The 12,408-nt window shown below is 44.2% G+C and overlaps 1 protein-coding gene across 1 annotated transcript in view; it reads right to left on the bottom strand.

Annotated features, from left to right (window-relative positions):
* LOC111982776 (mediator of RNA polymerase II transcription subunit 13-like) overlaps nucleotides 1-12,408 on the bottom strand; it is a 30,354-nt gene that overhangs the window by 14,932 nt on the left and 3,014 nt on the right. Inside the window, exons 4-12 of the mRNA XM_024014365.2 lie at nucleotides 7,484-7,629; nucleotides 7,062-7,259; nucleotides 6,734-6,919; nucleotides 4,182-4,341; nucleotides 3,955-4,077; nucleotides 2,186-2,866; nucleotides 1,782-1,998; nucleotides 1,411-1,441; nucleotides 1,167-1,288 (exon numbers count right to left, since the gene is read on the bottom strand). Of these exons, the coding sequence (XP_023870133.1) occupies nucleotides 1,167-1,288; nucleotides 1,411-1,441; nucleotides 1,782-1,998; nucleotides 2,186-2,866; nucleotides 3,955-4,077; nucleotides 4,182-4,341; nucleotides 6,734-6,919; nucleotides 7,062-7,259; nucleotides 7,484-7,629 (1,864 nt within the window). The remainder of the gene's footprint in view (nucleotides 1-1,166; nucleotides 1,289-1,410; nucleotides 1,442-1,781; nucleotides 1,999-2,185; nucleotides 2,867-3,954; nucleotides 4,078-4,181; nucleotides 4,342-6,733; nucleotides 6,920-7,061; nucleotides 7,260-7,483; nucleotides 7,630-12,408) is intronic.

Genomic DNA, 12,408 nt, shown 5'->3' on the forward strand with positions numbered 1-12,408 from the left:
GGATTCAAGTCTGAACTTTGGCTGGGTCACTCAAGGACTTTCACATTCTTGTTCTGAAGCCATTCCAGCGTTGCTTTGGCTGTATGCTTAGGGACATTGTCCTGTTGGAATGTAAATCTTTGCCCCGTCTAAGGTTGTTTGCACTCTAAAGCAGGTCTTTAAATCAAGGATTTGCCTATATATTGCTCCATTCATTGTTCCCCTATCCTTACCAGTCTCCTAGTCCCTGCCGCTGAAAACCATCCCCATAGCATGATGCTGCCACCACCATGCTTTACAGCAGTGGTGGTGTTAGACGGGTGATGAGCTGTGCCTGATTTTCTCCAGACATAGCACTTTGCATTCAGGCCAAAAAGTTAMATTTTTTGTCTCATCAGACCACAATATTTTGCCTTATGCTCAGAGTCTTTCATGTGCATTTTTGCAAACTCCAGGTGTGCTGTCTTGTGCCTTTTTCTCGGGAGTGGCTTCCGTCTAGCCCAAATTGGTGAAATGCTGTAGACTGTTGTCCTTCTGGCAGGTTCTCCCTTCTCAGCCAATGAACTCTGTAGCTCTGTCAGTGTGGTCATTTGGTTCTTGGTCACCTCCCTTGCCTAGGTCCTTCTTGCCCAGTTTGATCAGACGGCCAGCTCTTGGCAGAGTCTGGATAGTTACATCTTTTTTTTTACATTTCCCAATGATGGAGACCACTGTGCTCTTGGAAACTTTCAACACTGGAAATGGTTTTATAACCTTCCCAGATATGCTTCATCACAATTATATCTCAGGTCTAAAGACAGTTCCTTGGACTTTATGGTATAGTTTCTGTTCTTACATGTACTGTCAACTGTGGGACCTTATGTAGACAGGTCTGTTTCTTCCTAAAACAATTTAATGGGCCACAGCTGGACTCCAATCAAGTTGTAGTAACGTCTCAAGGATGATCAAAGGAAAGTTGATACGCCTGAGCACAATTTGGACTGTCATAGCAAAGGACTGCATTTCATTTTCAAGAAATTTGCTAAAATCTATAAAAACATGTTTTCACTTCGTCAGTATGGGGTAGCATGTGTAGATGGGTGAGAATTTTGATTTAATCAATTTTGAATTCAGGCTGTAACGCAACAAAACGTGTATTACGTCAAAGGGTATGAATACTTTCTAGAGGCACTGTATACTCCACTGACCGCTAGCTCGTCTTCGTCTGAGTTGAAGAGGTTGTCCAGATCGTTGATGGACACAGCCAGGTCTGTCTCATGGATGAGGCTGGTGGAGGGTATAGGCTTCCCACCAGCCGCACCCTGACCATCTGCACACACAAAGGAAGTGCCGTCAGTAACCACTCTGGATGACAATTTTATTGACATTCCCCTCGTAGTTTTATAGGAGTGATTAAAAAAAGTCTTCAACAATAAAGGAGGAAATGCTCACCATCTGCTGAAGTCCCACTGCCATCGTCACCCTAAACAAACACCAGCGTAAAGAAATGTGTTATTCTCTTGGCATCTGCTACATCACTGGCTCCCAACCAGGGGTTACTTGGTCTATCCACAGTGGGTACTTGAGAAGACCAGAAGCTTACTGGTAAAATGTTCAGGGGTACTCCAGGCAGAGCAAAATTCAGTTGGTGGTACAGTAAGCAAAAAATGTTGGGAACCACTGTGCTACATCATCTCATAAGCAAAATAGTGGCATACACATGTCAACTGAACTAACAAATCCGACCACATTAGGTAGGATTAGAAAAAGGGTGTAGGGATAACTATGGAATTAATTCTTAGAAACGCATGTTTGATACTCACCTTGTGTCTCTTGCTGGTCTCTCTCTCCGAGCCTGGTTTGTCCTTCTTGTCAGTGAAGGTGAACTCCTCGTCTCCCTCCACGAAGGCGTAGGGGTCTGGCTCCTCCTCCTGGTCCCCGTCAGACATGGCAGCCGCCAGGTGGCTGTTCCTCCTCTGGGTGTAGGTTCTCACCAGGTCGTCAGACACCTTCAGAGGCCTGCCAGAGCCAGACATCAACCTGGGAGGAGACAATGTTACATAGATGTTCCGTAATCATGTGAAAGCAGGGGAAACTGCATATATAATGCTCAAAGTGGATGTACAGAGGGAGAAACCAAATATCTATCATAGCCACTCATCACCTTGGTGCTCGTAGTAAGGTTTATCATTACATCTTGAAAGACAGGAGGGGGTAGTGTACTCACTCTGTGACAGAGACAATGTTCTCCTGCCCTCCTCCTCCCCCAGAGTCATCCTGTAGTTTGTCCACAGGCAGCAGTGGTGTCAAGAAGTCTGAGGCCTTCTTCCGTGGCAGGTTGAAGTACTTCCAGGGGTTGTGGGCCGAGTCTTCGTTGGGGTTGATGGCTGAGCCCACGTAGGCAGTGGGTTCCAGGGATTCAGGGTAGGCAGGGGGGAAAGGCAGGGGCAGATCAGACGAGGTCTTCTGAGGCAGCAGGCAGGGCTCAGAGGAGGGGGGGTAGAAGTGTTGGTGGATGGGCGTGGAGGAGCTCTTCATGGCCCCAGGGTCTTCCTCCCCGYGCTCGCAGGGGTGGGGGCTGAGAGGWGGGGGCTGGGGGGAGCCGGCCAGGTCTTGGGGGGTCCCGTGGGTGTGCAACATGGGGGCTTTGGAAGGGGCCGTGTCCACGTGGTGCAGGCTGGGGTAGGGTCCCTCATCCTGGGTTCTCATACACAGCCTCCGGGGCTCCATGGCCTGCTCCTCAAACACATAGCTGCGGTGGTGAAAGGGTGTCTGGGGCCTCTTCTGCTGCTTCTCCCCCTTCTCCAACTTCTCGCCCAGCTTGTGTTTGGGTGGCGGCTGTGGGGGCTTGCCCACTGATGGGGGGTTTCCTGAGGTGCTGCCTGATCGTTGCTTCTGGTTTTTATGCCTGGGGTGAAGAGTCAAAATATTGGAATAGCAATTTACTGAATGTTCATTTCCAAGACGTTTGTGATAAAAATCAGACCCCCTARAGGACTCTGGTGAGTTACAGGGAAAAATTCACATCAGCCTAAAACACATGTCAAGCAAGGCCCGCAGGCCGAATCTGGCCCATTTCTATCTGGCTTGCACAATGATTTGGGTTGTCAATTCATTTTGGCCTGCTTCCATACTGCCCACGACACTCTGCACTACAAGTCCCAGCAAGCACTGCCAACTTGATGAGCTCCAAAGACAGTGCATTGCCACACACACACACCCCTCCTCCCAGACACACACATACACCCACCCAACCAGGAGCCAGCTAGTGCGCTGTATCACCTAACTAAACATTTGCAGCAGCCAAGCTGTTTTCCTTAATGGTACTGACCGAATCTACCAGACCGAAAGTTTAAGTTGTAGGCAAAATGTTGATGCCAAGTTTCAGTTCCAAGAGGTCATTGCTGTAGCCTACAGACAATGCCATCTTTGATGTCAAAAATGTATTAGATAAAGGATTCACATGAGTATAAATGAATACTAAAGGACACACGTGAGAATGAGTTAAAGGTTGAGTCATCTACTTTATGAAATTACAGCTTGACGTGCTGTCCCATTTACAGAGCAGCAGAGGGAAAGGGCACAGGCAGTCCTCCTAAGCTACTAAAATGTTTCATTCTGGCTTCGGTATATAAAACTTAAACAAAAAAAACCTGCAACAAAACGCTTAAAATGTGATTTATTTGGGGCGCAGCATGTTAGCCAATGCACATCTGCAAGCATAGGCTGGACAAATATTATTTATATTTATGTTAAAATGCTATATTCAGCATCCCACATAAATGTATAAGTGGACATCATAAAGTGGCATATTTAAAAAAATAAAAACGGTCCGTTTGGGTCGCGGTTCTATTCACGTTTTATTCTAAAAACAAACATAGGCAATGTCTGGACTGTAAATTCATTGTGTTTTTTCAATATGGCCCGTGCGGTGATTGAGTTTGACACCCCTGGCCTAAAACCCCCACCGTTATAATCAAACGTGATCCACAGTACCTTGAACAGTTGCAGTGTGCCCTATGCGATGACTCCACAAAATCCCATACTCCCGTTTTATCCCCCTCCTCCTCCTCCTCCTCCTCCTCACAGGTGCCATTGGTCAACGTAGCAAACTTCCTCCTGACAAGGAACCAGACAAACAGAGCTCAGCAGGCAGACCCTCCTTCAATAGACCAGTAGTATGATATGAATCAGTAGGGTGAGGTGACGGGTAGTGTACATACTTGCTCTGGGCCCGGTTGGTAGTGCACTCCTGCCACACGCTCTCCACCACCTGGGCAGCAAGCCTACGGGGGATCTTGCTGCTGTGGATACCGCTGCTGTTGGAGCTGAAACCATCCACTGTCAAGCATAGCTTTAACCACCTCTGGGCTGCCTGATGATCTACAGCAGAAAAAAATTGAGAAACACTTAAGGGATAATGCCCAAGAAGCCAGTGTTTGGAGGATATACAGTATTGGCAGAGGTGTTAGCACAGAGACTAAACACTGGCTTCGAGGGCATTATCACTTTTATAAGACTGGTTACCAACATACTCAAATAATTGACATATTTTCATTAAAAAAAGTTATTCTGATCAATTTATTCATACTATTTCATCCTTCCGCGAGACATAGTCCTGACACAAATCTAGGGTTGCTACCCATGCAGGCTGGTTGTTCATTCTATCGGTTAGGACCAGTCGTTAAAGTATTGTTGTTTTAAATCTATGGATCGACACAGTCGTTTGTTCTAAAAGTTCCATTGCCACGATGGCTGGTAACGTTCTTATCCCTTGCTTGCTAGCCAGCCAACTTTGGCTAACAGTCACGTCAAACAGCACAGCCAGAACAGCAGCAGTAGCTGAATATTTTTTAAGCTGTTTTTCTAGTGAAATAATTTGGGATACATCCATAACAATGAATGCGGTAATGATGCGCAATTTCACCTGGCATATAACATTTGCTCTCTCGCCAGGCCACTGTTCAGAATAGATTGCCAACTGCACAGCTAAAACAATAACTTCAAACTGAAGCTGGAATGACAGCAAACTAGCTGCATTTTGTGATTTTCTATTGACATTTATGTAAACTTAGCAAAAAAAGTAACATCCTCTCACTGTCAAATGCGTTAATTTTCAGCAAACTTAACATGTGTAAATACTTGTATGAACATAAGATTCAACAACTGAGACAAACTGAACAAGTACCATAGACGTGACTAACATAAATGGAATGTGTCCCTGAACAAGGGGGTGGGGGTCAAAATCAAAAGGAACAGTCAATGCAGCCTGTGGCCACACCAGACACTAAGTACTGCAGTGCATCTCCTCCTCATGGACTCCAACCAGATTTGCCAGTTCCTGCTGTGAGATGTTACCCCCACTCTTCCACCAAGGAACCTGCAAGTACATTTCTGGGGGGGAATGGACTTAGCCCTCACCCTCCGATCCAACAGGTCCTAGACATGCTCAATGGGATTGAGATCCGGGCTCTTCACTGGCCATGGCAGGACACTGACATTCCTGTCTTGCAGGAAATCACGCACAGAACGAGCAGTATGGCTGGTGGCATTGTCATGCTGGAGGGTCATGTCAGGATGAGCCTGCAGGAATGGTACCACATGGAGGAGGATGTCTTCCCTGTAACGCACAGCGTTGAGATTGCCTGCAATGACAACAAGCTCAGTCCGATGATGATGTGACACACCGCCCCAGACCATGACGGACCCTCCACCTCCAAATTGATCCCGCTCCAGAGTACARGCCTTGGTGTAACGCTCATTCCTTCGACGATAAACGCGAATCCGACCATCACCCCGGTGAGACAAAACCACAACTCATCAGTGAAGAGCACTTTTTGCCAGTCCTGTCTGGTCCAGCGATGGTGGGTTTGTGCCCATAGGTGACGTTGTTGCTGGTGATGTTTGGTGAGGAACTGCCTTACAACAGGCCTACAAGACCTTAATTGCCTACCATCTGTAAGCTGTTAGTGTCTAAATGACCGTTCCACAGGTGCATGTTCATTAATTGTTTATGGTTCATTGAACAAGCATGGGAAACAGTGTTTAAACCCTTTACAATGAAGATATGAAGTTAATTCATAAAAATCCAATTATCTTTGAAAGACAGGGTCCTGAAAAAGGGAAGTTTCTTATGAGTTTATTATGCTGATTTATGATAATCGACTGGCTCGTTCTGACATCAGACACATTCATTACTATGGGACAGCTGGAATTTGAATGTAATATTGAAACAACTGACAGCAAGGTTAATACAAATCTCCTTWATACAAATCTTTTAGTGTAGATCTATTACATAAATTGCCTGGCTGGGCTGATGAGACAGTAGATTGAGCAGTCAGATGAAACAGAGTAAATAGGTGTTACAATGTCAGATTTAGCCAGTGGTAACTTGTGGAATAGACATCGCCTGGAAGGCGGTATTTATCCAATCAGCATCCAGGATCAGACCCACCCGTTGTATAAATTAATATAATACTCAGTATTAGTAAATCCTTCTACTTACCAAAATAATCAGTTATGAGTTTCATGTACATGTACCTATCTAGGGAGTTTTTCCTAGCCACTGTGCTTCTGCATTGCTTGCTCTTTGGGGTTTTAGGCTGAGTATCTGTATAAGCAATTTGTAAAAAGGGTTTAATAAAATAATTGAACCTGAACGCATCAATGTTTAATCATTCAAAAGATGGACACTGAAGCCAGACAGCTACTCATACCCTATTACACCTGCAGTGCTTGTGGTCCTAATAGACTAATTAGTAAATGGTAAGGCTACCTGTTTGGGCCTCCTCTGGTGATGTGGGAGGAGTAAGGGTGACAGAGGACATGGCAGGGTCTCTGTGGGCCCCCGGGCCCTCACACAGGATAGCTGAGGGGTTGGCTGAGCCCTGGGGGGCTAGGGCAGGGAGGTCTGACTGGGGAACCAGTACTAGACAGGCAGGGTACACCATCCTCACTCCAGCTGGAACAGATCAGCACAACACATTTAGTCAGTGACAGCCTCCTTCAGAAAACAGACACAATTGCAATACCACATACTAACCATGAAAATAACACATCCCCACGCTGGACAACACACAACTGTAGCAACATCCCCATCTTACCAACAAGGACCTCCACGGCTGCTAGTGAGTCGTCCTCCCAGTCTGCATCCTCCATCTTGTCCTCGGGGCGGTCCTTGGCGCTGGGGCTAATGGGATAGAACTGCCTCCACTCCTCAATGAGTTTCTGGGTGGGGTGGTCAGACATCTTGAAGGACTGGCCCGTGACCGTCCCGTTCAGACCATATGGACTCAAGATGACTGGAAAGGAGAGAGGGGATATGAAGTGTGAGGTCAGAATAGAGTCGTGACTAGAGATAATTAATTTATGACAGCAGGCAAGACTATGCTTGAATTATAAATACTACTGCAGCGGCATTGCTTTTGACAAAAAAATATAATTAATATCTATGGAAATTACAGTATCTAACCAATGACAGGTAGTTTAACTGTTGTCTCAATAGGCCATGGCTGGTTAGACCCACCTTGCAGGGGGCTAGCATTCTGCTGTGCCAGGCTCAGGTGCTCTTCACTCAGCCGCTGGACAGACTGGTGCTGGGCAATCTCTACGCTGGTGCACACATTACTGTCCCCGTGCAGGAAGAAGGTGAATGCACACGACAGGTGTTCACTGCAGAAGGGATGGAAAAACACATTCAGTCTCAGATCCATCTGGAAATATAGGTAAGACATTCCTCAGAAGCAATCCGAGTGAAACATAAGATTCAATGTCTTTTCAGATACAGAAAGCAAAATTATGATTTATTCTCATTTGGATTCACTGGTAACAGGACAAAATGACAGGTTTCCTAAATGCAAAAGAGAACAATTAAAAGGGTTGAACAGGGAGGTCTGTTGTCCTTGACCTGACAGGATACTTCAGACATGAAAGAAAAAAACTATACCAAAACAATCTACAGTCATATGATGCTGTAAGCAGGGTTTGGGCTRGAAATGTAACTGAAAGGTAAACAAAGATTTGCTGCTGTATGCAGAGTAAAGATCTTCTTGCATGATTTCTTGACAGACGGAGCAAGTCAGGATACACTGGTTTATTACAATCGGTGCCATCTTTCTTTCTGCCTGAGGCTCACTCATGTTATACGTGCACTGAACAGTTAACAACAGTAAATGTACGGATTAAAMATTTTAAGAAACTACTTCCAGGGTTTTCTTCTGGATCAAAAAGGAGCGTAGGTGGTGGGTGTGGCGTGGCAATGGGTGCGGTCGGCACTGCTGAATCTCTCTACACCACCATCTTGGCTCTGTAGGCATTTAAGCCAATCTCCTGCAATCCTACAATTTTCACCATGGAGTGGAGATCATGAAATTTGCTAAAAAATATATCTTTTCTACATATTCTGCCATGGAGTAGAGAGAATGTTATAGTTTTAAAGTTAATTTCCTGCAATTGTATGCATTTTGCCATGCTGTGTTCTTATGCTCAAACATAAAATCAAGACTGCTAAAATAATTATTTTGGGAATTTTCAATTCTCCCTGTCTAGATTTTATGTTGGTGATTGTTAGTTTTCAAAGACATTACAAAAAAAATAGGTCTATTATCTTTTCAACGTACTTTATATGTGGTTTTAAGTTCACACCGAAAGCATTTTTCCATCCCAAAAGTGAAATATCTTTTTAAATTACACTGTTTGAATGCTTAGGCGGCCCGCCCAAGGATTACAATGGCCGAAACATCCCCGCTTTCCAGTTAAATCATAACAAAAACCTTGATTTTCTATAAAGTTGAATCAAAGGTGGGAATGTTGGCACGAGAAGGCACAAGACAGGGTTATCAATGTCAAACTAATCTTTACAATCAAAACTTTTACAGTCTGTGTTACATAGATAGCAGCTCCAGTACTTTGCTGGAAGGATAATAGTCTCAACATCCCAGAAATACAACTGAAGACTGCATGACAGGCTATTGGTCTGTTCCTAGAGCGACAGGCCCATGTCTTCACCACAGAGAAAGCAGCTGGAAATCCCGATGAGGGCGCAACGCTAAAACACACCTACACAAAAAAATATATTTAAAAAAGCTGCCCCAAATGCGCTCTGTTCTTTAAAATCACAATTTAACCAACACCTATCTATTTTTGTGACTACCTGGACCTATCAATTGGTTTTTAAGTATTGAAACCAAACCATATGGATTCGAATGAAAAGTACTTGAATAAACATGAAACAGTAAATATAAGCAGCGAACATCATTTCAAATAGGCTACATGACATATTAAAAACAGCATATAAACACTAAACAGGTCAGTAGCCAGATGAAGGAATTTAAATAAAATATTTTGGTAGGGTACATTATTCCAAGGCTATAGCCTACAAAGAAATACATTGTGAAGCATTGCGAGTGAAACACAATAGCCTGGTAGGGAAATAAGCCYTTGGCATTTAAACATTTTGTTGTATTAAATCATTAGTCTATTAATTATAGGCTGTGACTTAATTAGAATGAGATACAAAATTACACAACCCCTTTTTCATGATATCCAATTGGTATTTACAGTCTTGTCCCATCGCTGCAACTCTCGTACGGACTTGGGCTGTGCAGAGATGCAGAGTTTTTTTATGGTATGCCCAAAAAGGTTTTTAGGGCAAAATAACGCAATCAAAACAGAAAGCTCCTTGAATGTGGGAATATGCCAGGCCTATTGGGCCAAAATCAATTATGGCCTATGGTATAAATAATACAACAGAAATTAAGGAAACTTTTAAGAGATCTGATTTTTAGTTTATAAATACTTTTCTACAATGATACACTTAGTTATGACTCAGTTATCTACCCACCACATTCCTTTATTTTAGCATGTGCACAGAATAAGTACACCATCTTGCTTTTGGGATATGTGTCTTCAGATTCCACAATGATTCTTTAGTTGTGGACACTACAATCACCGCACTCCCTCCCTTGGTACTAATCTTTGTAAGTCACCCTGATTTAGCACTTGTGTGCTTTATTAGTTTCTTTATGAAAATATTTAGCAAACTCCACGACAGTAGCTAAAGCAAGGGGCTATAGCAGCACACAAGTAGACTACAAATGCATGCTGGGGCGGGCATGCCCTGAGCTGGTGAAGAGAGCGCTCCTAGGCACGCTCCGCTCCTCACTCTGCTCTACTCACAAACGGACTTATATGCCATTAAAACCTACTTCCAGGTCACAATGGCTGCTTACTGTGAGGAAAATGGTCATTGAGGCCTGAGGCATGGCCTTCAACCAGCATGGACAACAGACAGATTATTTTAGTTTCAGTTAAAAGTGATCCTCCAAGACACCTACTTTCCTTAAATAGGCCAAAATGTGATCACCTAGTTAAAAATAACAGACTATTATAGAATTGAAATGTTGAAACAAGGCTTTATTTCCTCACTAGTGCTGCACAGCCAAGCGGGCTACACACACCAAAATAGTTCCTGTTGACAAGGTTAGTGTAAAACCACAATGCAGACTCAGCATTTTCCAAAGACCAGACAGAGTAAAGGTGACAGTGAGACCGCTGAATCTCACTCACACACCAACTCTCATTTTCACCAAGTCCAAGGAGGCACTGCCCTTCTTCAACACCCACTTGTAGATGTCTTCATCCTGAACATTGTGGCCAATTCTCACACACTTCACACCCGTAAACACACCATGACAGCTTAACACCCCAGTGATCATGCACTGCTTGAATTTCCAGGGCAGGCGAAACAGGCAGGGCTCAAATTAGCCCATTAGGGCTCTCCAGGATTCCCCCAGGCCCCATTTGAGTGCAGGGGGAAGCCAAAACTGTGATGTCATTCCACTTAAATGCGCCTGCATGCTTCCCAGCCGAAGAGTTCTTGCATATATTATGACTACATTTTGTGACAGCTTTGTTAGTATTGGACTTGTCAAGGTATTATTTTTAAAATATAATAAAACATTTTAAGCTGTTAGTGCAAAACAAATGTAGAGCGCAAGCCAATGTCTACACCCCTTCATCTAGGTTTGGTCAACAGTAGGGATTCTTCAATTAAGTATTTGTTTGTTTGTTTGTTTGTTTGTTTGTTTGTTTTCGCACACATTTTTTAAAATGAGAAATACTGCACCAAACATCTTAGATGTGAAATTGCTCAACTAAGATCTTCTCTGCAAAACCCCAAAATGGCCTTCCGGGTGGCGCAGTGGTCTAAGGCACTGCATCGCAGTGCTAGCTGTGCCACCAGAGACTCTGGGTTTGAGCCCAGGCTCTGTCTGGCTCCGGTAGGGATATCCTTGTCTCATCGCGCACTAGCGACTCCTGTGGCGGGCCGGGCGCAGTGCGTGCTGACCAGGTCGCTAGGTGTACTGTGTTTCCTCCGTCACATTGGTGCGGCTGGCTTCCGGGTTGGATGCGCGCTGTGTTAAGAAGCAGTGCGGCTTGGTTGGGTTGTGTTTCGGAGGACGCATGGCTCTCGACCTTCGTCTCTCCCAAGCCCGTACGGGAGTTGTAGCGATGAGACAAGACAGTAACTACTAACAACTGGATACCACGAAATTGGGGCGAAAAATAGATTTATTTGAATAATTCGGACTATTTTGAGAAAGTGTATACTGGCTACGGCGTCTCAAATTTACAAACAGTACTATTGGGGCTTTTTTGTTGTTTTTCAAGCTAAGGGSTTTTAAGGGCTTATGCGACCACACTCGTTTGGTCAGCCTAGCCTTCAGGAAAACTAAAGCATGCTAATGCATAACAGGGCAAAAATGAATACAGTATGCATGTCTACTCTCAGCAGCAGAAAATAATTATCTGCTGCTTGTTCAGCCTGAGATAGATTCCCTAATGTTTCCAAAATATCTAATGGCAGTGTAGTAGTTGTCTGGAATCTGAGGTAATTTAGAGATCAGAATCTGTGCATGGCTGACTCACGTGAACAAGCATACATTCACCTGCCCCCACTAAAATACTATCTACGGACAACAGGAAACTCTCCAGATATCCAAGAAGTAATCCAGCAGGGCTATTAACAGAAAAGGATACTGAAGTGTGAATGGCTACTAAACATATGCTGCCTTTGAAGAGCCAAGTGTCCAAGGAGGATTTCAATGAATCCATCAACCCTCAGGGATTATTTCAAGAATAAATCGAAAGGTACAAAAGCTTCAGATAGGGAGTCAATGACAAAATGTGTACATTTCTATGGCCTGTGTGTTACAAAGCATATGCCCGAACATCAAGTAAAAGGAAAACTATCACATTCACATGCTGACAAGATCAGGCACGCGCGTGGGTCCACCATCGCACAAATATTGATTTTGTCCATCCACACCAGATGCGATCAGGACACGCAGGTTGAAATATCAAAATGAACTCTGAACCAACTATACTCATTTGGGGACAGGTCGAAACACATGAAACATTCATTGCAATTCAGCTAGCTATCTTGTTGCA

This window comes from Salvelinus sp. IW2-2015, linkage group LG22, assembly GCF_002910315.2.
Source record: "Salvelinus sp. IW2-2015 linkage group LG22, ASM291031v2, whole genome shotgun sequence".
Lineage (NCBI taxonomy): Eukaryota > Metazoa > Chordata > Actinopteri > Salmoniformes > Salmonidae > Salvelinus > Salvelinus sp. IW2-2015.